Source organism: Apus apus, chromosome 16, assembly GCF_020740795.1.
Source record: "Apus apus isolate bApuApu2 chromosome 16, bApuApu2.pri.cur, whole genome shotgun sequence".
NCBI classification, from domain to species: Eukaryota; Metazoa; Chordata; class Aves; order Apodiformes; family Apodidae; genus Apus; species Apus apus.
The window spans coordinates 12,908,160-12,933,068 of NC_067297.1; the positions used below are offsets into that span (position 1 = coordinate 12,908,160).

The 24,909-nt window shown below is 52.4% G+C and overlaps 2 protein-coding genes across 17 annotated transcripts in view; both read right to left on the reverse strand.

Annotated features, from left to right (window-relative positions):
- ATXN2 (ataxin 2) overlaps positions 1-1,782 on the reverse strand; it is a 52,502-nt gene extending 50,720 nt beyond the window's left edge. For all 16 annotated transcript variants that reach the window (XM_051634390.1, XM_051634386.1, XM_051634382.1 and 13 more), the window contains exon 1: positions 1,536-1,782. In XM_051634390.1, the coding sequence (XP_051490350.1) occupies positions 1,536-1,654 (119 nt within the window). In that variant the 5' untranslated portion in view covers positions 1,655-1,782. The remainder of the gene's footprint in view (positions 1-1,535) is intronic.
- Positions 1,783-11,100: 9,318 nt separating this feature from the next.
- BRAP (BRCA1 associated protein) lies at positions 11,101-24,859 on the reverse strand. Its single transcript, XM_051634498.1, has 12 exons — positions 24,754-24,859; positions 24,433-24,582; positions 23,605-23,806; positions 22,622-22,811; positions 21,024-21,137; positions 20,421-20,569; positions 18,218-18,293; positions 17,556-17,694; positions 16,968-17,077; positions 15,278-15,367; positions 13,282-13,385; positions 11,101-12,086 (listed from the first exon to the last, which is right to left on the reverse strand). The coding sequence occupies exons 1-12, from the start codon at positions 24,833-24,835 to the stop codon at positions 11,726-11,728; spliced, it is 1,767 nt and encodes a 588-aa protein (XP_051490458.1). The 5' UTR covers positions 24,836-24,859; the 3' UTR covers positions 11,101-11,725.
- Between the last annotated feature and the right edge of the window lie 50 nt (positions 24,860-24,909).

Genomic DNA, 24,909 nt, shown 5'->3' on the forward strand with positions numbered 1-24,909 from the left:
GCCACTGTGTGTTGGCAGGGATAATTGTTTAGCAAAGCACAGTAAACATCATGATCAATCCAGAAAGCCATATGTAAAAACTATTAAATCATTTCAATGAAGTGCTGATGTATTATTGTTGTTATTTAACTGTATTTTATCCTTTTCAACCCTGCCAAAGCTCTTCCACTTCCAGTTCCACAGACTGGTAACAAAGTAAAACCCTATTTCCAGGGATGTCCAACAATGGGACCACTGTAAATCCTGTCTTATTGCCAACGCACAAAAAGCAGAGTAAGAATACAAGTCAAGTTAAAGAGTAAGATGAATAAAACTTGAAATGGAAGTGCTCTGAGTGACTATGACCTTCAGAACTGTTACCATCCTGTTTTGATTGTCTGTTATGACCCCCACAACACTGGAAAAATTCACAACACTGGGTAGACTATTTTTTTGGTTTTTTCCCCTCCCTCCTTTCCCTCCAATACGTGTGGATCTGTACAGCTAATGCTCTCGGATAAGGAGCAGGATCAATCCTCCGGAGCAGCGTGAGGCAGCAGGGCCTCCGCAGCGCGGCGGGGCGAGGGGTGGGAGGCGGGGTGGGGGGGGGGGTCGGAGCCGGCAGCAAAACCCCCACCCCTGGGCCCCCCCATCTCTGGAACAGCGAGGCCGTGCTTGGAACCACCGTCCCCTGCCGGCCCAGGCCAACGGGCGCTCCTGCGGCCTCCCTTCCCGCGAGAATTTTATTGCGATTTAAATAATTATTTTTTTAAAAAAATAATAATGATAAAAATAAAAAATCGCATATATATATATTAAAAGAAATAATAAAAATAAAGCCCCATTGAAGCGGGAGCTGCTGCACCGCGGGCTGGGCCTCCGGCCGACTTCCACACGGCAGGAACGCTGCCCCCTCCTTCCTCCCCTCCCTCCCTCCCTCCCCCGCCCCGGCCCACCCCGCCGCCCCCCGGCCCCGGGGCCGCCGCCATCGCGCCCGGCCCCTTCCCGCCGCCGTCCCCTCGCGCACGTGCGGCCGCCGGCTCCGGCGCCCTCCCCCGCCGCCCCCCGCCTCCCCCCGCCTCCGCCGCCTCCTCAGCAGGCGGGTCACGTTGGCCCGGGGGAAGCGGCGCCCCTCGCCCCCGCCGCAAGGCCTCGCCAGGCCGCGGGGGGCTTCGCCCGCCGCCCTGCCCGCGGAAAATGGAGGACCCGCCGTGCCCTACGCCGTCCCCGGCCGCTTGAAGGGCACCGGCCGCGGCCTGGCCTGGCGGCCTCGCCCCGGCGGCACTGCGGAACCGTGCGGGCCCCTCGGCGGGCCTGCGTGCGCCCCGCCCGCCGCCATGCCGGCTCCCGCCCCGCCGGGCGGAGCCCCCCGCGCCGGGCCGGGCCGGGCCGCGGCCCCCGCCATGCAGCAGGCCCCGCTCCCCCTCCCGGCCGCGCCGCCGCCGCCGCCCATGGAGGCCGGTGCAGGGGGGTGGCGGCGGGGGAGGGGGAGCGGCGCCCGCGCCGGGCGCTCCGCAGCGGGGTGGGGGTCGATCCCGCCGCCACCGCGCACCCACCTGCCCATGTTCTGCCTCCCGCCGCCCGCGGCTGACGGGAGGCCGGGGCCGCCGCCGCCGGGGGGCTTGCGGTTGTTGCCGGCGGCCTGCGCCGCCGCCGCCGCTTGCTTGAGGGACATGTCGAGAGGGGGAGAAGGGCCGGGGGTGCGCGCCGGGGGCTGGGCGAGGGCCGGTCCGCGGGGCCTCGCTGCGCTGGCGGGGCCGGGGCGCCGCTGGCTCGGCCGGTTGCTCCCAAACAGTGCGAGCGGGGCGGAGGGAGCGGAGCGCGGCGCGGAAGGATCCGCGGAGAGGGGGGGACGGAGGAGGGGGGAAGGCCGGGCCGCGCCGGCGGGTGAGGGGAACGGGGCGGGCGAAGGAGCCCGGCAGTGGTCGCCGCTGCCTCTCGGGCACCCCCGCGGCGGCCGCTGGGGTTCGGTGGGGCGGGAGGAAGGGGGCAAGGCGGCGGAGAGAGCGGCGGGCGTGGACTCTTTACGGGAAGTCGGAGGGCGCCGCGGCGGTGCTGCGGCGGGTGAAGGGGCGGAGGCGGGAGGCGGGGAGGGGAGGGAGGGGGGACACGTGAGGCGGCGGCGCGGGACGGCGGCAGCTCCCGCCGCAGCCCCGGCCCCGCTGCTGCCGTCAGGGCCCCGCAGCCCCCGCCCCTCCCTGCCCGCTTCTCACAGCCCCACCGCGCCTGTGCCCCTCGTTCACCGTAGCCGCAAGGGCGAGCCCGGCCCGCTGCCAGCCGGGCAGACACCCCCAGCGCGGCCGCTGCGGGCGGGCGGCCCGCAGGCCCCGGCCCCCGAGGGCAGCGATCCCCGGGCCCCGCAGCGCCCTGCCTGCCGTCCTCCCCTGCGGGCGGCCCCGCGGGCCGAGGCCTGGCCGGGCGCTGGTGGGGCCGGGCCCGTCGCTGCCCGCCCGGCCCCCCCTGAGGCCCCGCTCGACCCCCCCCCCACCCCGCCCCGCGGCTCGGGGGGCAGCGCTGCGGGGCGTGCGAGCATCCAGAGACACCAACACTGAGGAAAAAATGGCCGAGCTGCCGACGAGCTGTGAAAGGCGCGCTGGAGAAGCCGGCCCCCCGCCCGGGCAGCCGCGCTCGGCCCGGCCCCGCCGGCAGCACGGCCCGGGAGCGCTGCCGCTCGCCGCGCTGGAAACCCCCTCGGTGCTAGATCCCGGGCTGGTTTCCTTTTATTCCTGAATTGCTGCAGCCCAAAGCGATCCAGGTTTGCGCGGCGCTGGCAGAAGCAGAAGGCTGGAGCCCGAGGTGCCTGTTCTCCCCCTGCCCGGGGCTGCTGCAGAAATCCAAGCCGCTCTCCCGCCTCGTTCTTGGTACCGGCTTCACACCCAGGGGTGGTTTCACCAGCTCATACCAACACATAAAAATAAATCCTGGCCTGTCCTGTTAAAAATCTATGTACATACAGGATTAGTAAGAGCAGATGTTAACTTGAAAACCAAGAGCTAAATTGATTTATAGCCATGGTTACTCAAAATGCTCAGAGTTCAATCTATTCATAGAAATGCTCTAGAAATCCCACAGGATTCAGATGTAATAAAAAGGAGTGGTTCTCTCAGGCAGGCATTATTTATACACCTTGCTTGGAAAGCAACAGCTTTCCCATGCAGCTGGAAGAGTTGTGGGTGGCAACACACAATAGTAAAAAGATAACAAATGTTTAACAGCTTTCTTAAATTAGCATATTTTTTTTCCCTACACTTTTGACTGTTAGACTGCTTGGCTTGTTTCACCTTCCAGGCCCAAATCACCCTGTTAACACCTGATTAGCTTGATGACAGATAGGAGAGGAGCTGGGCTCAGCAAAAAGAAATTTTCCATTGAAAATACCCTCAACAGAGCCAGAGGTTTTAAGGAAACCACGTTGGGTGAACTCAGAAGACACTTGGCTATCTCACAGCCACAGAACCGAGAGGGAAGGATATTGAGGGTTTCTGCAGATGAAGAGTTTCTGGAGGAGACACCTGCAGAGCTGAGGACAGCTCACACCGCTGCTGGCACACGTTTCAGGGCCAGTTACTGCAAAAGCAGAATTCTGTTTCACCACATGTAATGGGATATAACTAACATTAAAAGAAGCTAAGAAAAGACCTTTATACACACACACACACATATATCTTTGAAATACACTAGTATACAACCCCCTGCCTTTAACCGAGCTCTTTAGTGTCCTGTTTATACTCATATCTTTAGGTTGGTCCTGCTGGACCTCAAGCAGAAGGGGAAATGCAGCAGGAAAGGGACTTGAAGAGCCAAAACATGCCTTGAAGCTACCTCAAGAAAGCTACAGCCAGCAAGGGCTCAATATTTACTCAACAGTGTGTTTCATGAGTGCGTTGTAAAATGAAGTGACCAAGAAAAAGCAGAAGGAAGTCTGATAAGAAAGTGGGTCTAACACAGCCAGGTCACTGAATTGTTGGGTTTGTTGGGTTTTTTTTTAAGGACATTACTTCAATGCTTTTTCAGCTCAGAAAGCTTACAGTGCACTGCAATTAGTCACTATTTATGTGGCAAAAGGTTAAGAAGTGTTAAGGAGCCTGCAGTGTTCTGAAGTGGCCGCCGTGCCGGGCGGTTCCTCTGCCAAAGATGGATGTCAAGGATGGCAAAAACAGAGAAAGAAGTTCCATGGGCAGAGATGGTTTCTCAGACATGTTATGAACACACTAAGCTGCATTTTGGGGCAATGTTACATGCTTGGGAAGCAGCATATGAGTAAGACTCGTGTTCATGTCTGTGGTAATGACTCAAGTGCAGTTGCAGTTTGACTTGTTCTCTCCTTCAATGTATTCTTTGTTTTGTTAAGCTCTGTTTGGCCTTCATTGTGCCCTCCCTTTTTTGTTTGTCGAGCATCTTTGTAAAAAAAAAAACAAACAAAACATTAAAAGTAAATGCAGAAGTGACCAAATAAAAATAGCTCCCTCAGTAATGGCCACCAGAGAAGGTTGGTTTCCAAATCCAACAGAAAGTGGCGTTTTAGGTGACCACCAGCACAGCCCCTGCTCCTCACCTTTCTGTCGAGGACAACCCAAACTTCCAGCATAATGGGGTTATATCTTGGGTCACCCACCATTCCTAACACTTTGTGTTTACTACTTTATGGTTTGGTTCTACCAGTTCCTCTTTTTTTTTTTTTTTTTTTTTTTTTTTTGGGCTGTTCCCCACCATCTAATTCGGTTGCAAATGAGGTGACAAAGGACCCTCCATGCAGGAGTCTCACTGTAGAAAGGCTCAGGATTCACAGTCACCTGTTCTCTGGTCAAGAAGCAAATGCAACAATTTCCAGTGGAGAATCTGGTTTGCCCTTTCTGTCCACATTCCAGGTTGGAGCTGCTCTTTTCCAAGGCTACTATTTCCATTCAGATTCGTGACTACATGTGCAGGCTGTATTTGCATATGAAGATGAATGAGCCTGATAATACCCTTACTTACCAGGAAGTGCTCCGTGATGTAACATTTCCTTGATCTAACATGCTGGTGGTGTTGGGCTCTTCCTTGAGCTCCCCAGTGTGCTCCTCAACAGCACCCAACAAGACCAGACAGGCACCTCTGCCCAGGGACAACACACACAGGCACTGAGCTTTTATTTTAAGCAAAATCAGCTGCCAGAGCAGCTCACAGAGCTGAGCATTTCTGCACATGCATTTTTCTCTCCCCTGAAGACTTCTATGATTTCCTCCCATTAACCCTGTTCTTGGGGGCTAAAGCTTTGTGAGCAGCACTGTGGGCACAAGGGAACTCCAAACACTTGGAAAGGCATTAGGAAAACAAATCAGGTCCTCTGGCACCAGCAGCACTTCCTAGAGAGAGGTGATATTAGCTCGTCAGCAAAGCTGCCATCTTCAACTGATGAACACGTTACTGGCCAAACCAGAAGGAGGTACAGACATGACATGAGCCAAACCAAAGCCCAAGCTCCAAACCAACCAGGCAGGACAGTTGCTGCCTCCTTCTGCCTTCCCTCCCCACCCCAGGCACTGCCCAGTGCCTCCTCATCACCTGCAGCCCCTCCAATTCACAGCGGGACTCCAAGCAGAGACCACCTCCCAGCAGACACCGTTTTTAATCCACACTTGCACTTTTGTAGCTATTTCTTCCCAGTTTCTCCCAGCCCACCAGCGTTCCCCTCCAGCTCAGGTCAGACAGGGTGTGGATGATGGCTGCGTTCCTGCTGAGCCACGTGTGCCAGCTGCTTCTCCTGCAGCCACCAGGAGCTGAAAGGAAATGCTGACATCCACAGAGCCCAGGAGAGACGTTCAGAAGCTCCAAAGCTCATTTTACCTATAACCAACATTTTAATGAGGCTTGCTCTCGGTTTCCATTGGCTGCAGACCCTAAACAAGGGCATTTCCTTCCTCGGGAGGCAAAGCTCCAGAACCACTACGTGATGCTGTAGCTCCATAGCAATTGTTTTAGGACAGAGCTGCAAACTGGGAGGCACCAGCTCTGCCCAGCAAACTGCCAGGCAACCTCCAGCCAGGCACCTTTCGCTTTTAGATTTCACGTTATTAGAGAAGGAAGGGGGGGAACCTGGCCCAGCTCCTGCTAAGCAGCAGCAGCAGCACACAAAGCAATTGTTATGCCAAGATTTAGCTCCTAAATCCCTCCAGATTTGGTGCTCACGGAGCATAAACAACCTTTGCCTCACCCCCTCGTTGGGCTGTACCTCCATGTTACCCGAGCACAGCTACACAGACCCGCCAATGCCCGTCCTCTCCCAGTCCCTTTGCAGAGACAGGCATGCCAGCAAGAAAGCCAGTTGCCATGGCATTTTTTCCCCCTACAGACAGATGTCCATTAAAAACCAAGTCAGCCTCAGGTTTGCTTCACAGAGCTGCTTTCAGTCATTATTACCAGCCCACAAGGAATTTCCCCCGTGCCCCTTCACCTCAGATGTTTCGCTGCACTCCAGCATTAATCCCTGGGGATTAGAAGGAAACTACTACAGAGCAGGCACAGGTATGTTCAAAGGACAAATTTAGGATTATGATCTTGTTTTATGTTTTTGGCAGATGACTCCCACATGACTGCGTTTGGAAAGGGTCGGGGGTGTTACCTCTGGCTCTCTGTCCCGAGGTCACCAGGGCTCTGTGCTAAAACCATCAGGCAAACTGGAAGCGAGATGTGGAACTTTCCCACTTCTCCAGCATGTTACACCTAGGGCTCAGATCCGGGATTCGGGCTTCAGGAGGAACCTTCCTGCCCCAGCCAGGAGAATCACTGCCAGCTCCTCCACGTGGGGACACCAGGCAGCCTGGGCAGGCAGGGTTGAGCACTCCCAGCAAACACACGCCTGTCAAGAAGTGATGTCTTCTTCCTTGGTTACCAGGCCACGTTTTTGTTTAAGATTGGAAAAACAGCTTAATGGATTCCATACTCCCCCTCAGCCCATCCTTCCTGTGGTCAGAGCCAAGAGCTCATCAGAGGTGTCCCTTGGGAAAAGCAGCAGAGCAGCACCAGCATCTCCACAGGGCTGAGCTTCAGAGGCAGCGGTCAGGTCTTTTTATTTGGATGGTAACAGCACTAAAATACCTGAGAACAAGATGCTGAAATTTAACTCCACAGTGAAATTAGTTTTCCTCAAATAAAGACATCATTAAAGAAATCCTGGTAGTGATGTCCAGGGAGGGATCTGGGTCTGAAGCTGGCAGGGTTTCTAACGTGTTCTTGATCCAGGCTGTGGCACTCGGGACGTGCAGAGCTGACATTTTGGAGACATCATTGCAGCTGGGAGCCCTGCAGCCAGGCTGCCTCACAGAGGGTCTTCCTGGGCCTTCCAGGGAGCCAAATGCCACAAGTGGAGCTGCGGGATCAGGAGCTCCTGGTAGCTCTGCAGAGCAGCTGGGGCTGAGCTCATACCCAGCTGAGGGATCCCGAGGGATCAGGCCCAAAGGCACTTCCCAAAGAAGCATTTGGATTTCTCCTCTCGGTTGCAGCTAGTGTGGCTGCAAATATCATCAAAAATATCTAATCCTCTTAACTGCTTCTGCAGTTTGACTCTGCAGAGGAAAATGCCATGATTGCAGCACACTGCCTGCATTCCCACCCAGCTCCCTGTGAAGTGAAGCTCTTACACAGCTGTCCATTCCTCCCATTAAGTTCTTGGAAGCAGGAGTAGGTCCTTGGCTCCTTGCAGGTCCAGGGCTGTGCTCGGTGCTCCTTCACTGAGCAGGCAGGATCCAGCTGGGATTTCTTTTTCACTGCAGTGAAGCCACAGCACATTCCAAAGCTGCCAAGGAGAACTGCTTGGAAAAAGTCCTCTTTGCTCCTCAGGCAACCTCTGCACTTGCAGAGGGAAACTCTTGGTATGGTTGTGCTTGGCCAGGATTGTCTGGCTGCCCCTCCCGGGGTGGAGGGGTGTCATCCAGATGACAAAGGAACATGCAGGGACCAGCACAGCCCCAGGAATCTCAGGTGGGGAATAAGACACACACTTAACCCAGCACAAGCACAACAGCTCCTCCTCAGCCCCCTTGCCGTCAAGCCCACAAACCCAGACAACCTTTACAACCACAAAGTCATTGTATCACTAAACCTGCACAAAAGCCCAAAATCTCCCTCTCCTGGTGAGCTCAGCTGTGTCTGCTGCAAGCACAACTCCCAGCTTTGAGCAGCAAAGCTTTCCACCACTTCCCAGCTTTAGGAAACCCTCCACAAATCACCTACCCCAGAGCCAGCTCCAGCAAGGCAGCAACCGCCCAGGTGCAGCAACTTTACAGGAGCTGTTGGCCCTGGAGAAGATTCAACAGGGTCCAATTTCCTGGTGGGGAAGTAAACATCACTCTCTCGGAGGCGTTTGATGTTTTTAACCAGCTTGGAATGGAAGGAGTTTGACTCTTGAGCTCCCTTTGAGAAGGTGGAAGGAAACCATGCGAGTGTCCTGAGGTTTGTTGTCTAACTTAATTTGCCAATTACTTCCAGGTCAAGAAGGGGCAAAGCTATAAATGCTGCTCACTGCTATAAATAGTGTTTGCTCAAGGGTGGTGTGGGAGCAGGAAGTTTTGAGGTGTGGGGTTGGAACCTGGGCTTGAAGTGAAAGCAAAATTCACCAGTTGCTTCCTGCTCCCACCAAACCTGTGGCTATTTTGCTGTTTCCCCTGAACCAGGGCACAGAGCTGGCTCCTGCCCTGGGAAATGTGGGCAGGGACTCAGGCTGGGGAATGAATGCACAAATGTCCCTCCTGTGCTGCAAAACTCCCCTCCAAGCTGCTGTCCTGGTGCAGGACCTGCTGTGGAGAGTGGGGCCAGCCTGATGGGTCTCCTTTTAAAATACAGTTAATGAACCAAAATGGCCATTTATGTATCAGGGGGGAAGCCTAGGAAAAATTAGTGTGAATTTCTCAAAGCTCAAACGAGAACAGACAAGTTGTTTGGTGTGGATCAAGGCAGGAATTTTCCAACCAGGCCTTTGGAAACTGGGCTGTGGTGAAAAGGTAAATGGAGTGGGTGGTGGGATGGCAGCGTGTCCCTGGGGAGAGGCCCAGGCTGGGCACAGCACAGGGAGCACAGTGTGTCCGTGGGGTGCTCCACCTGCCTGGAGAGACAGACACGGATGTTTGCCTGCAAAGTGACACCATGTGGCACCACGTGAGGTTCTTCTAGGGCACAAACCAGAGAGATGTCACCTTAACCGAGACCTCAGCTCCTAAAAGAGCAGAACCAGTGTCACAGAGGGGATGAATTGGTGTTAAGGCACAGGCACTTCCCAAGAGGCAAATTAGCCAACTGAAAAATTAATGAGTCCCTGGAACTGTGTGAAACAGAGAGATGTCAGCCAGATATCACCCCAAACTGTGGACTTCTCCCTTCCCCACGAGCCACGTGTGGGCTCAACCCACATCAACGCTGTGTCCCAGGAGGAGGGTGCCCTCAGCCTGAGCCCTCAGGGGCCTGTTGATCCTCAGCAGCGAATAAACACCCCCATGAACACATGGGTTGCTTTACCACCTGGGATGGTTTTAGGAGAAGCTGGAGGGGACTCAAGAACTCTGGGTGATTTGGTGTAAGGCCAAAGTACTCAACAGCCGTTGGCTTTTCTGCCTGAGCTACCCACTTCTCATGGGCCAGAGAGAACAACCCTGCCCTCTCTGCTCATACCAGCTCAGCTGAACCCAACTGCCCCCCAAGCTAAACAACCAAGAGCTCGTTTGGACAGCTCTGCCTTTGAGTTACAAAGTAGAAGACTTCAAAAAGAGTAAGTTGCACATTTCATCCTGCTCTCTGCCCTCTCTTACTTCCACTTCCCATTGAACACAAAAATACTGCACACTCTTTTAATTGTCAATCACATTTTTAAAAAATTATTTCCAAGATACAGAACAGCATCTTAGTGTTCTACACCAAGCAAGCTTCCAGCAAAAGGTCAGAGTATCTTAAGATGGTTTAAAAATATATCTCAAATAAAATAGTTTCTGTAGGATAGCAAGCTGTGTTGTACATCTCTAGTTCCTTAGAATCATTTACAGAAGGCAGAAGCCTGTTGTAAAATCCACACACTAGAAAAGGAGTGTACACTTGCTACAAAGTTAGAAAAGGTAAAATTCCAGATGCCTGGGGCAGATCTCCCAACCCAAGCAGCAGATGCCACCAGTGCTCTAACATGTGCCTTGTATTCCAGAGGGAGGAAGTTCAACACTTCCAGTCCATGAAGTCAGGAAGCAGATTATAACCACTTGCCTTCTGAGAGTCATTCTATTTATTGTAACTTGTTCAATTGGCCTAAAAGAGCAACTTCTAGCAGTAAAGGACTGGCTGGTTTATGTCTCTGCTCCCCTTTGGAGCTGGTTGGTCAGAGCTGCATTCTCGGTGTTGCAGATTAAGCTCAAGGCTGTTCCTGCAGTTCAGACTGTGGAAAAGGATCATACAATGATCTGGAAAGACAACTGCAGGGCTCCCCTCATCATTTTTAATCAAGGTTCAGCCTTTAAACTCTCGGATTGCAACACACTGACTGGAACAGTCGCTTCTCTACCCAGGGGAAACCTCTGCCCACCCCAGAGCATCGAAGTCTAGCAGACATTCTGAGTGACAACCAGCAAAAAACACCCCCCGGATTTGTCCTCACATTCCCCACGCGGGTTCTGTAAACCTTTGGGGCAAATACCAGCCAGGTTTTGCCAGCCGAGGGTCTGGCCAGAGCTCCGTGGCAGGACAGGACAGAGCAGGGCAGGGCAGGGCAGGCAGCGCCGAGAGCTCCGGGGAGCGGCCACAAGAGCCGCCTCCAGCGGCAGCGCTGCCCGGCTGCTTCCCTTCCTTCCCCGGCTGCTTCCCTTCCCTTCCTTCCCCGGCCGCTTCTCCTCCCCTGCCCGCAGGACAGCCCCGCGGCAGCCCCCGGGGGGAACGCACCCGCACCCGCTCCAGCAGGGCCGGGTCGCTGCGGCAGCTGGGGAGCAGGGCACGTCCCAGGCTCCCCGCGCAGTCGGCACCGCTGCTCCCGCAGAAACGCCTGTAAAACCACCACGTTCAAGTTTCCAGACTCTAAACCTCCCCCAATCCCCCTGCTCCCTGCCCCGAAGGCAGCAAGCACTGGCTCTTCAAAGGGGCAGCTCTAAAATGAAGAAGCAGATAGTAGCAAAGTCCCTTGAAGTGTTTAATACCCCAAATTACAAGCCTTTAGGACTCATTTAATTTCTTACACCACTAAGATGTTTTATTTTCCACACCTCACTCCTTTTTAATTCCACGCTACAGTTCTACTCCTGCACTAGCAGTTTTGCAGTGTCAGGACTGCACCTACTAAAAGGAGATTTAGAGAATCTAATTCACACTGTTTATTAAATAAAATCATTTCTTACTCAAGAATACTTTTAATCCAGGAGAACTGGAGAAGCCTCACACACTGGGCCAAGCCTACTCTACTGCATCCCCTTTGGGAATGCCATGTTTAACACCTACACACACCCCCACCCCAAAACAGGACACTCTCCAAGAAGAAAGTCAAATGCATGATAGGAGGGGCTTTGGAAAGGTAGGAAGGCAAAACAGGCCTTAAGATCTGCCTAAAAATAGCTAAATAGTGCAGTGAAATGCTTTTAAATAGCACAGAGACCTCCATTGACTGACAACCAGTTTTATGAGCAGCTCTGAAGACAATTTCTAGCTGAGCTTTAGTGAACTGGGCATTCCCAGTTGGAGTCCTGAGAGGTGAGCCTGGCCTACCATCAGCCAGCCAGCTTCAGGGGGCAGCAGAACATTCTGCTTTTCACTTGCCCCTCTTGCCACGGCCTCTCCTGGAAGAAGGTTTGCCCGTGCTCCCCGTGGAGGAGCTGGCAGAAGAAGCCACTGCAATGTTGATCTGTCCTTCCTGAATCTCCTGTCGGGTCTCAGCTGGGAGGTGATTGATTTTCTGTTGTGTCTCTAAGTAGAACATGACATCCCGCAACTGCTCCTGGATCTCAGAGATCTGCAGGTCCTTCTGCTCACAGGTTTCCTTTAACACTCTCTCCTCTTCCTTCAGCTTGTTCTGAAGCAAGGCTTGATTTGCTCGCAAACACTTGTTCAGTTCCTGCTCCTCCTTCAGCTCATTGGAAAGTTTGGCCACTTTATTATTCAGCTGAGAACACCTTCCAAAGAGAAGCACAAGTCAGGAAAGCAGTGTACCAAACCAAACACTACCACATCCTTTTCATTCCCAATCCTTGGGACAACTGGCCCCCCAGCTGCCTCAGCCCCACCAAGACCACCTGGCACTTGGTTTTCTGGGAAAAGATGGACAAGGGGAGGTAACACAAGAGAACTCTGAAATCCCCCCAGAATGTTTTTCCCCAGCTTAAGGCTTGCTAGCACCTGCTTGTCTGTTTGGTGTTACCTGCACATGGACTAGGATGTTGTGAAGCAGAATCCCTTCCTTTGTCCCCCAGGAGGATCCCTTCCCTTGCAAGTCAGGCAATTCCATCCCGAGCCCAGTGCCAACAGGGTGTGTGTGGGAGCAGGGGACTGTAACCTTCAACACAGATCAGCAACTTATGGAATAGGCACCAAAAAGGGCTTAGAGATTACACGGAGTCCTTGGAGAGCTAAAGGCAGTCAGGGACTGATGCTGGCCCTGCCACACTCCGGGTAGAAGACCCTGAAGATATCACTTCCCTCGGAAGCTCCCACAAGGATATCAGTAGCCTTGTTCCACAGATAGTGCTTCTCTGCTCCCAGCAACTCCCTGCTCTTCCCCTGGAAGTTTGCTGGCATCATACACAGGCTCCTTTCCACTCAGCAGGGTGGAGGCACAGCACAGCTCAGCAGCCTGGGCTTCCTGCTGCAACCAGGACCACTTGAGAGGCAGCAGTGCTGGGGGGAACAGAGCTGGCAGCCCCACCTGGGGAGCTGAACACACTGGTCTGCACGGGGCCCATGCTTGGCATCTTTCATCCAGGCACCTCCTAAGATTTACATTTTCCTCTGAGCAGGGTGAGATGCCTCTGATGAGCTGCTTTTCTTCCCTTTGGATGTATCCACCAATTGTGGAACAGACTGCCAGCTCCTCCCAAGCAGGCAGAGGGAGGATTCCTGAATGCTAAACATGCAGACCATGGAAAAAGAGCCAAGATCCCCAAAGCTGTGCCCCACTCTATAGGCACTTTCCATTTGTTAACATCTACAGAAAGGAGAGCATTTTTTTTTTCCCCCTAAATAAGCTGTGTTCTCAGTATTCCAGTTTAAATAGCCCCAAACTCCCCAGGAATAGCATGATTTTTTTCTTTCTGGATGTCAGCGCGCGGCATTTAATGGCTGCGCAGAACTGAAGCTGGCAGCAGTACCCACTTCCTCTCCACAGACTGCTTTTCTTTCAGCAAGTCATTCAGCCTCTGTTCCAGACTGTCACACTTCTCAATGGTCTCTTTAAATTTGGTCTTCATGTTGTTAATCTGTAAAAACAAACACACAGGCATTTCCAAGCGATCAAAGTCCTCTGCTCTTCCTCTGCCATGTCTGTTTTCCTGGAGTGGTTTCTAGACTTTGACCAATGACTGTGCCCAGGTAAGGAAGAGCTTTGAGTCAAGAAAAGGCTTCATGTGGATGAAGACCACCTGCTTTTACAACTTTTACAGTTTCCTCCTTCCAGAGGAGGAACTGGGTTGCCGTGGAAGCTGCTCACACAGACCAGCGACTCAGGCTGCAGATCTGTGCCAGGCACCCCCTCCACCCACACAAAAGCTGCATCAGATCCTGAACTTCCTCCTGCATGCAGGGAACCACTCCTTTAGCCATTTTCTCCAACTCCTTTGTATCTCTCAGCAAACTTACATTTCCACCTCCAGGCTTTACAGTGCTGGGGATTTTTGCTCGTGTTCAATTAAACCTCAAATAAAGTTTGGTCAAAGTCTGAAAGGGAACACGTTGCTTTGCTCAGCACTGACTCAGCAGCTGCTGTCACAGGCTGTGACCTACTGACACCAATATCTTACTCATGCAAAACCAAACAGAAACACACATCCATGGGCTTCCTCTCCCTCTCTCCTTCACAACTCTACTGCTGCAGAAAACCAAGCCCTCCCTCTCTAGGCACTACACAGAACTCATCCAGACCTCCCAAACAAGACTTGCAGGAGATTTATGGACAGCAACAGTTGTTTCCCCTGTGTTAGTGTCCAAGGAGTGCCTGCTTGGAGCAGAGACAGGAATTGAAAGGAAAAATGCTTTCCTGAAGGAGCAGTCTGGCTACATGTTGGTGTCAGCACACATGGTGCCTTCCCTGATGCCAGAGTCAATGCAGAGCAGGTCTGAAGCCTTCCAGCCTTCATCACTGAGTGTTTACGCAGCTGATGGTTAATTTGGTAAGTAGCCTAAGCCCTGATAATAGAATACACTGCATGGTGGCACCCATCCAGCCAGGGCTGACATGGAACAAGTGCCACCAGCAAAATTTTGAGGACTTTAAACAGGAAACCATGTTTGGAGGATCTAACAGTCACTTCACTTTCAAGTTGCTTTGTGGATCATGTTTCCTGGTCACGTGCAAGATAATTTTTGCTACAGCTTTTCCTTTTATAGGGCCCTCCATAAGATTTCTGGGACTGTTCTTTAGACCAAGGTCAATGGCCACTATTTCAATGGTCCTAATTTCTGCATTTATGATGCTACTTAGCTGCAAATACTAAATGATTAATTAGAAGTCACACAGAAAGTTCAGTTCAGGACTCAACCCTAAATCCTGACTCACTTTAAACCTCATTGAAAGGATCCAGGTAGAGTGAGGAGCATGAAAATATTCTCACTGGATTTCTGCTAGTGACATTTTTGAAGCAGCCCTGCCTACAGAATGCTTTATAGGAGGATACTCTGAACTTTTCCCAAAGGGTGATGAGGAGAGAGAGGGGATCAGAAGGAAAGGGCAAATCAATATGCATTTGGAGCAGAAAGCCTGCTACTACTTTCTGCAGCCGAGCAAATTAAAGTCATATTGTCTATGCTACACTAACCTTCCCCAGAGATACACGTCAGGGAGATGGATGAGCTGGGAGAGCAGGGATCCTGCAGCAGCCTGGGCTGGTTTCCCCACTGCTGCAGCCTCCTGAGCAGCACATTTAAATCAACCTTCCATCTAGGTGGCAATCTACCTGCTTCTTGCACCACTGAGCAGCAAATTGCTAGATCTGAGCAGCGAGGTAAGGGACATGTCCTGGGAGCCAATTTTCCCAGCTGGTGGTGAAGCAGGCTGTGGGAGGGCAGGTCAGGAGTAGCTCCATCTCCTCTGGAACCAAATAGTGTCCAGAGGCCTGTTTGAGCAGAGTTCAGACAAGCCCAGAGCAGAGCTCACCTCTTCAGCCGTATCCTTTTCTATTCGGACGATCTTGTTTTCCCAATAGATCCGCTGTGATTCCAGCTGGCTTGTCAGCAAATATGAGTACTATAAACACAGGAGAGACACAGAACACTCAGCTGGGCCACGAGGGTGGCTACACTGATTAGGAAGCCCAAAGGGCTCCAATATACAAACCAATTTAATCAGATGAAATTGCGCATGCAGGACATCCTGAGCACACGTGCAAGCGGCAGCTCCAGCAGATGTGTTTCACCAACCTGATTTCAAAATCAAATCACTTGATTGTTTGAAGTCAAGGAAAGCCTTTAGAGCACAACAAGCATCAAGGAAAAGCTCTGCAAAGCTCCACTCAGCATCATGCCAAGAACTTGCTAAAGATGAGACAGATTTTTCACTGTAGTAGCAATAAATCTCTATGAGTTTTATACTGCACAGGAAAATGAAACATCAACCCTCCCTGTCACGACAGTCTGAGATCCCAAGGGCTGAGTTCACAGCCCAAGACCCAAGTGTAAGTGCACAGATCCAGAACATCTCTGGGAAAGCATCCTCGGCTGTGTGCAACTCTGCACAGTTATTGTTCTCCCACAGGCACAGCCCATTCCATATTTTGGCAACAAGGACATATGCCTCACAACCCATCTCTGCCCCCCTGGTTCTGCAAAGCAGTTATGAGAAGGCTGGAAAACCTGATCATTTCTTATCATCAGGCTAATAAGCACCAAATTAGGCATTTACTACAGAATTAAGCACATGCAAAAAGCCTTGAATACTCTCAGAAATACCAGAATGCCAAAATATGCTGCCAAATTCATTCTCTCTAGAAATATTTAGATCTCATAAACGAGACAGAGAGGTCTTATATACTTTAAGCACCAACCTCACAGGAAAAAAAAGGGTTAAAACCAGCTAGTTTAGCATCTAAGTTTTCCTCAGAAGATTAATGGAAAGGCAGCCAAATGTTTATTTGAACAATGAGCTTGTGAAGCCTGGCCTCTACAGGCTGCTCCTCCTCAGGTCCCCTTGTGTCTAATGCAGCTGAAATCACACTGCAGTGTCTGCTGAGCAGAGCAGTGATTCTGGGTTTCTCTCCTTTACCTTCTAGCCAGGGCAGGAGAAGCTGGACAACTGGTACACAATAATCATCATCTGCTCAGGAGAAGGGAGCAGAACAGGGCTGGGGTCAGACAAGCCCATCAGCTCCCTTTGCCAGCTGAGGTAAGCACACAGCTGTGGATTCCTGTGTTCTTGGTCAGTTTACAAGCTGAGCTGCTGGAGTTAACAGTTCCACACACATCCAAGCTCCTCAGCCAAGGCACAGCTCCACTAGAAAGGGTCTGGTGAGGGAGTCTGGGCATTTGGACCCATTCCTCTCTCGAGAGACTTGAGTGTAGCAGCATAACCAGCTAATCTTCAATCTACCAGTGAACACAGGATGGAACTGCAGCCAGCTTACACTTAGCTGCATTGGCTCTGCAGAGCCAAGAAGAGTTGCTCTTTTTTAAAAAACAAACCAAACCAAACCAGTAGTAAAAAACATCCTGCTTCTGCCTGAAGACTACTGCCTAAATGCAGGGAGCAGGTTTGCTGCATAATCTGATGTAATTTTCTTGTAGTAATATCTGGATTTGCAACACTTCCACACAGCAGCACAATGCAGAGTCCAACAAGGCAAAACATTTACCTCTAATTGTAAGGCATCAATTTTCTCTTCCTGACACATGTCTCCCTCACATTCATACTGAACTATCTTCCCATCAGTTTTACTTGCAACCAGTCGATGGACGTAGTTATCTGGAGAGAGAAAATTCAACCACAGGGAGTTTTAGCTTAAGAACACCCAGGTTGACATCAGTGGAAATACTTTATGCAGCACAATTAACCATGCAGACTGCTGCAACAGCACATTAGTGAGGCAGAAAGCCAACACCAGATGTATTTGTTATTTATCAGGCTTCTCAAAGACACCTTACAGGGTATTTATTACTCAGCCCGTTCCCACACCTCAGGGCAAATGGATGGAAAGGGAGTAACAAACATCCTGCAGAGGCTACAGGACTGCCCCAGTTCCTCACAGAACCATGTTCTCCCTCCTCCATCTGCTACAGACCCATGAAACCTGCTGTCAGAGAGGAGATGGATGTTACCAAAAGACAAGGTATTAGTAGACACGCAAACCTCTTCATCTCCAAGCAAGAACACTTACTGAGGGGGCCCAAAAGCTGTTGCAGAAACCAGGTCAGCCTTCGCAGGAGGAAGGCCAAGCACTCACCTCCAGCATAGTCCCAGACCCTGTGGTTGGTGAGCTGCATGGCATAGGTGTGCTGGGTCTCCTCAAAGTGCTTGTACGCGTGCCGGCTCACGTAGCGGCCGCAGCCGATGTGCCCGCAGATCAGGCAGATCCAAAGGTTCTGCCAAGAGAATGAGAAAAATCAGTGCATCCAGCACTGCCCAGGGGTGGTGTCAGTGCTCCGAGGAAGCCTGACCTGACACCCATGGGTGCTGAGTGCACCCAGGCACTTCCTTAGAAAGTAATCAGTTTTGCTTCTCCCCCTCCTTCAGAGCCTTGCTCAGCTGGAAGGCTAAAACAAAGGAGGTTCTTGCAGGTGCTGGGCATGCTGACAGATTACCACAAGCAGGGATGGGAGAATGGCCTCGACTAACCAAGGAGGCACCTCAGCAGGACCACGAAGCAAGCTCTGAAGAGCACAGACTAGAAGGGACCACCAAGTTCAGTGTTAGTTTGGCTCCTGCTATCATACTCATCACACACCTCTGATCAGCTGACATGCTAGTGCCGATTCCCACTCAAAAGGAAAGCAGATACACCACAGACTGGAAAAATCAGCCACAGAATTAACCCCAAAAGCAACTAGAGCAGCTGAGCAGTCAGATCTAGTCTAGATCTTGCTCACCATCCACCCACCTACTTACTTCTTGAACTCCACACTCAAAACACTTGTTCTCTTCCACCGGCTCAGGCGTTTGGCAATATCTGCAGACAGGACACCTAGAGGGCAATAAACATTCTGATTAGACACAAGGAGCTCCATCCTAATATTAGGGTAATTAAAGAGAGAGCCACAGAGCTCAAAGTCAAATGCTTTATGCAGTGGGATGCTCCTCATGTGCACATCTCTCAGCTCACACTCACCCCACTCCAATCTGCCTCCAGCCCACACCAGGCCATTGTCTGTAAACCAGTGACAGGAGAACAAAGAAGCCATCTCACAAGTCTCAGCCTGCTCTGGTTTTGCTGCAGTCCAGGTGTAGAGAACATCTGCAACCAAAAGCCTCAGCAGGGCTGCCAGCAACCTCTGCCTCTGCCAGCAAGCAAAAAAGTCACAGCCAGGCTCAAGAAACACTTCCCTGCCCCAGCCATGAGCACTGCAGGAGGCTCCCGTGGATGTGGGACACACCCCTGGGCACTGCTCCTGGCTGCTGCCAGCTGACTTCTTCAGCTCTCCACTCCCTGCAGGGTTCACAGAGCAGCTACACACTGGTGTGGAAGGAGGCTGCAACTACAGCTGCTGAGGAGAGAAACCCACACTTTGCAAACACACCTTGGTACTTAAAACAACCCTCAGGAGACGAGGTGATGCTTCAATCTCACCCCAACACAACAGGTTCAGCCCTTTCAGGAGAAACATCCCATGTCTGCACCCTAGGAGAATGAGGAGCAGGCACCCCACTATCATCTCTCTTAAAACTATACCCCTGTGCTGCCAGAACAGAAGACCCAAGACCAGAAGGAAGGAACCTTTGTCCAGACCCTAAGGGCTTGAAGCTCAGCCAGGGGTAACTGAGGCTGTGCATCCCACTGCCAGGACCATTCATGTATTTTTCATGAGCTGCTGGATAAGCTACAGAAACATTCAAGGAGGAGACAGCTGGATTGCAGTCAGCTTTCTACACAAATCCAGGCACTTACAGCCTCCCTGGTGCCTAAGCAAAGTGGACAGAGATTTTCTTGTATCATTCTTCTGGACTGGAAGCAGAAGTTCTGCTTAAATTGTGTGTTAGACATTTAAGTGCTATTTTGGATCTTGCTCCTGCCCTGGCTAACCTCCACTGCTTCACATTTAAACTGGTTTTGATTTATGGGGTAAAGCAACCATAAACTTCAATAGCTACAAATCTGATTAATCTTACTGAGGTTCTATTACTTTGACTTATAAACGATATAAACTATACAGAGAGGGCTAAAATTCTCCTCCCACTCCACCAGAGAATCAGGCAATCAGGGGTACCAGTGACAGAAAGCACAGAGAAGCCCAGCAGCCTTCTGCTGCAGTGTCTGTGGCTGCCTGATGTGCAGTAAAACAGCAACCAGAAGAATGCAAAATACAAGAGCGAGCAGGACCTCTGTGCCAGTCAGGGGCTCTGCAGTCAGGAGCTCTCACACCTAAATTCCCAGCTACAGGGATGTGAAGAATGGTAAGAGCACAAGCAGGAAGGGTTGGCAGTAGTGAACAGAAGAGCTGCTTCAAGGATAGAGGCAAGTCCAGCCCCCAGCAGTGCCCAGTGCCAGGGAGGGTCTCCCTGAGCCAGCCTGTCTAGAGCAGCTGCCTCCCATTCTGGGACACTGAATGATCCTCTCATCCTCCCTCCCCTGCCTCTCTTCTGTCTTGCTTTCCAGCCCTGTCCCCCTCAACACCTGCTCTTGCCCAGCTCTTCTTCATCCTCTCCCAGCACCCAAGTAAGAGGGTGAGGCTGCAGGGCTCACAGAAGGTCCCTGAGCTCAGCCAGGTGCACAAGCCTGCCTGCAGCACAGCCTCAGCCACCGTGAGGAAAAAAATGGCCAAACAGGCACACAAGACTGGGTGGAACAGGGCTGTGTGTGCATCCAGTGCTGTTTGCCCCAGCAGTTTTATTTTATGATATTTTAAAATAATCAGCACTACTCTACAACTCCCTTCTTGCCTCAGCAGTGAGGCCCAAGGGAAGCATTTTTCAATTACTTTTGGCAGGGAGATTTCTCTCTGGGAGTCCCTTAATGGGAAAAAAAAAATAAATGCATTAGAACTTGAAGTAATTCCTGCCCCCACATTCGGATGAGCAGAACCAGTCCTGTCAGCACACAACCACCACACTCAAATCAGAGTTTCAGATGGGGAGATAAAGAAAAGGCTCTTACGTGGTGTCCTCCCAGCGCTGCAGACACTGGCTGTGGAAGCTGTGGTTACACAGCGTGGTCAGGATCCCGTTCACGGACTCATCCATCCTCTCCAGGCACACAGTGCACTTGGGCAGCTCTGTCAGATCCATCACAGGCAGGCTGGCCCCCTTGGGAAGAACAAGCAGAGACAAATTGGTCAGCATCTTCCAATCACCATTCACTAAGGACTCACGTAAGAAAAAGTCAAACTTTTTTCCCATGGGCACTTGGGTACAAAACCACCACACGGGTTAGACAGTTGTACAAGAAAAAAAAAGTGATCCACTGCACTAAGCAGAGCCCAGCCAGGATCCTTGTCACAGCACAGGCTCAGCGTGGTGGCTCCATCTCCCACCAGCCCCATTCTGCTTTCTGGATTCTCCAGATCTACTGGTCTGGGGCTGAGACACTGCAGGGAGCCCCCAAAGCCACCAAACAAACTCTCCCAAATAGCAAAGCGCTGGAATGCGAAGTGGGGTTTGGGCTGATGCACTTGAGCAATTCTTGCAGCGTTCTGCCTGGTCCAAATAATCCTGTCACAGTGACCCACAGTGCAGGGAAAACAAGAAAAACCAAACTTACGTCTTCTGACTTGAAGACTTCAGCCCTTTCCACATACACCAGCTGGCAAACGTCCTCCTCGATGGAGTTGAACTGCCGGCCGTTGCACGCCATGTAGAAGCTGTCGGCATCGGCCTGTGCACAGAGCAAGGGGAGGCAGAGGGAAAGGGAAAACTGGCAGCTGGTCCCACTGGGGAAGAGGAAGAGAAACCTGCTGTATCCTCTTCTCCCCTCCACCAAGCCCTGTCACACCAGGGGAGGTACTTTAGACAGGCAGCTCCTGCCAGCAGGCACTGCACCTTGGCACGGGGCTCAGTGTGACCACTTGAAGGCAAGAAGCAGAGCTTGTGGCAGGGGCAGCTACTCTGACACCTGAGCCCTTGGCAGAAAGCAAGGATTTCCCTCCAGCATGGCTTTTGCCCTTTGTCAGCATTTTCGGGGCATTTGCAAAGCAAATTTGGTCTCTGAAAAACTTCAGAGGGCCACATAGCAGGACACTGACAGTTGTGGCAGGGAAAGGAACAGCAATTTAACTGTGAGAGAGGATCCGCGTCAGCAGTCACAGCTCAGAACCAAGGGGCACTGGCAAAGAGGCAGAACCAGAACAAAATCTGTCAAATAACTCATCCATGTTCACTCAACCTCCCCAAACCCTTTCTTGCACAAAGGATCACACCAGATTGAGGCAAATTAGCCAAACACCACATTCCCAGACTCCTGGCCACTCCATCCAGGAGTTTGAAGGCCAGTGAGATCTGCTCTTGCTGCCAGCAGACGCGGCCATCAGGAGTCCCTGGGGAACAGGGCTCCAGGGAACTTCCTAAGAAATGGGAATTCCACTGTGAGCTGAGCACAAGTTTACAGCTTTGCTGCAAGCATTAGGTGTTTGCCCACATGTGACACAGTGATCTACAAAATCCATCTTTGTAACAACAACTGCAAATGGCACAAAACAAAAACAAATGCTGCCCCTGCACAAGGGGCAGGGGAAACACCTCGGGCAGCATCCATGGTGTGGGGGAAACCTCCCCCCAGCCCCAAAATAAGTCATCTGCATTTGGGAGAAGAGAAGGTGCAAATGAGAGGGTCCACACAGAAACTGGCAGGGGAAATGCTTGAAGCTGCATAGTTGGAGAAGAGCTGTGAGCAGCAAACTGGGCCACCTCTGACTGATTCACCCGAGCTGCCCCGTTTTGGGGGTGACTGTACTGGCAGTGGCTGGGAGAGCACCCAGCTCCTTGGAAAAGCACAAGCCCTTCCCAAAAGGCAGACAAAGACCCCTTGGATGGGTCCTTTCTGTTCAGCACAGTACAGTGCACCCTCTTGTTTTGAGCACACTCTGAGTTTAGCAGAGAACCACGTATCCTTAATACATATTTTAAATACCCTGCCAACAAGAAATAGGACAGTGAGAACGTGACAGACACTTGCCTCCAGGTTCAGGTGTGGGACTAATCCTTGTCAGCAGTCCCAGGAATGCTCTGGGCAATAGGACAGGACTGTTTCTCCAAGGATAAAGTGCAAGCTGGGCTAACAGCTTGGGTCAGACAGCACCCCTAAGCAGCAGCGGTACATGGCAGAGCAGTCCCTTCAACAGCAAAGGGGTTTCCAGCCCTTACCTGGGAGCTGAACTTGATCAGCACCATGTACTGGTTGGGAGTGGAGTCTCGGATGATTTTCATGTGCTCAATGACATCGTAGAAAGAAGCCACAAACTTCATCAGGTCGTGGCTGGTCATGGTGGCAGGGACAGTGAGGATGCAGAGCATGGCGCTGCGCCGCACGTCTTCTTTCAGCGAGGTCATCTTGCTGATGGGACAACATGGGACTTCCTCAGGGAGGAGAAGGGCAGAGCTGGGTGGGGGTCCCACCTCCCCAGCTGCAGGGTCTGCAACAGCTTTGCTGTCAGACTTAACCCCACTGCACATTTGCAGAGATTAAGCAGAATGAGGAGGCTGAGGTAAGCAATCACCCAGGTGAAATGGCAACTCTTTGGCAAAGGTTTAAACTGGGCAGCTCCAATAAACAGTGGGTTTGTCAGGAATAATTTGGTCTGTTTGCCCATAAAAGCAGTGAAGTTGGCATCCCATGGGTGCTCAGAACTACCCCTGGAACAAGTGAGCCATGCTTGTTACTATTTCAAAGGCCCATTCTGTGATTCCTGAGAGCTTTCAGCAAGACCCAGAACAAGAGTTCTCACACAATTACAGGCTAATGGCATGGAATGGTAATCCCTGGAATTCAGGATGAAACCTCCTGCCCCAGACAGCTCCTCAGGCCTGTGCCAAGACCCCAGAGATCACAATCCAATTGTGGGATCTCCTTTGGAGCATCATTTCAAACATCATTTTTAAGGAACCTACGTTCACCTTAGTGCTCTTACAGCCCTGGGACAAGCCCTCTCAGCCTGGAGTAGCATCTCCCACAGATGGGGGACCCGGGCCAGCCTCAAGCTCCACCACGAACTCAGGACCTGGCTGCCAGTCACCCTTCCTGTTTGTTCCAGGCAGGAGCCACAGCCCCGGGGCAAGCAGCTCACCCTGCTGGGTGGGGCTGTGGCTCAGGAGCTGGTCCCACCAGCACATTAGTCAGACATTCTTACTTGGTTTTGTAGAGGTGCATAATGCCATGCACGATTTCAACTGAGGGATTCCCACTGAAGAAGGAAATCTGGTCAGGGAGTTGTTTGGAAGGTGAGTCTGGAGCAGCCTCACGCTCTTTACTTGGATCATCCTGTTTGGTTTTGTCCTCAGCAGATGTGGCCTCTGAAGATTTTCTCTCTTCCACAGCAGCTTTGGTTTCATCTTTTACAAACCAGAAGTTTCCACGTTACTAAAGGCACTTTAGAAGTGCTGCTGCTCCCTGACACAGCCTGCACGGACACAGCAGCACCCCTGGAAGCCAAGCTACAACCCTGGAGAGCAGCAGAATGAGACACTTCTCATCTCTGCTGTTCCAGGGGAAACTCTGGAGCTGCCACACAGCCCCCAGCAGGAGAGCCCGGTGCTGCTGGGCAAGTTGTGCCTGGTGAAATCCCGCCAGGCACCAGCAGGGACACAAAGCAGGGGCAGGTTTGCTGGGGAGGGGTCAGGAGAGCCCAGCTTAGATATTCCACAAACTTGGGAGTTTCCATCAAGAAACGTAAACACCTGCAGAGCCACCCAATCCTGTCCCTAGGGGCCGGCAAGGCTGGCAAGCGAACCACCCAATTAATTAACCCTTTGCAGAGTGGGAAACGTTTGCCAGCAACGACCAGCCCTCCTACCCAGACCCCAACAACCGTTCCTCAGCTTCTCTACCTGTTTTCCAGCCTGCGTGACTGACTCCGGACCCGCGGCACCTCTCCCACCCACCCCCCAGCGACAGACACGGACCCCAAAACGGCTCTTCCTACCCCCAAAACATCACCTCCCACCCCCGGGGCCGGTACCTGGCCGCGGCTGGATGGTCTCGATGATCACGTCGGTCATTTCCCTGCGGCCGAGGTGCTGGTGGAGAATGGCCGCCCGCTCACCGGGGCCCTTCCCCTCCAAACAGGAGGGCAGGGCCGCCCCGGTGCTCTCCGCAGCCATCTCCGGAGCTGCGCAGGGAGCGAGAAGGGGGGTTACGAGCGGATCCCCGGCACCGCGACCCACCGGGCAGCCACCCCTGCCCCCCTCCCGGGCAGCTGCGGGGCCGCGGGCGGGGCCCAGCTCCCTCCCCCGTTACACGAGCCGGTGGGAGGGCGCGGGACCGGCGGGGAGAGGCTCACCAGCCGCGCTATAAGCGAAGGCCGCGGGCAGCGGGGAATGCTCGGCCAGCTCCAGCCGGATCACCACCAGAGACACGCTCATGGGCCCGGGCACCGCGGGCCGCCGCCGCCGCCGAGGGGAGAGATGAAGCCGCCGCTTCCGCCTCTGCGACCTTT

What these genes read in the sequence shown, in the direction of transcription:
- BRAP (XM_051634498.1), bottom strand. Translation starts at nt 24,835, where the DNA reads ATGAGCGTGTCTCTGGTGGTGATCCGGCTGGAGCTGGCCGAGCATTCC. An exon ending in GACCATCCAGCCGCGGCCAG is followed by an intron (nt 23,807 to 24,432) that starts GTACCGGCCCCG and finishes GGTTTGTAAAAG; the next exon opens with ATGAAACCAAAGCTGCTGTG. An exon ending in AAGTCTTCAAGTCAGAAGAC is followed by an intron (nt 20,570 to 21,023) that starts GTAAGTTTGGTT and finishes GTTCTTCCCAAG; the next exon opens with GGGGCCAGCCTGCCTGTGAT.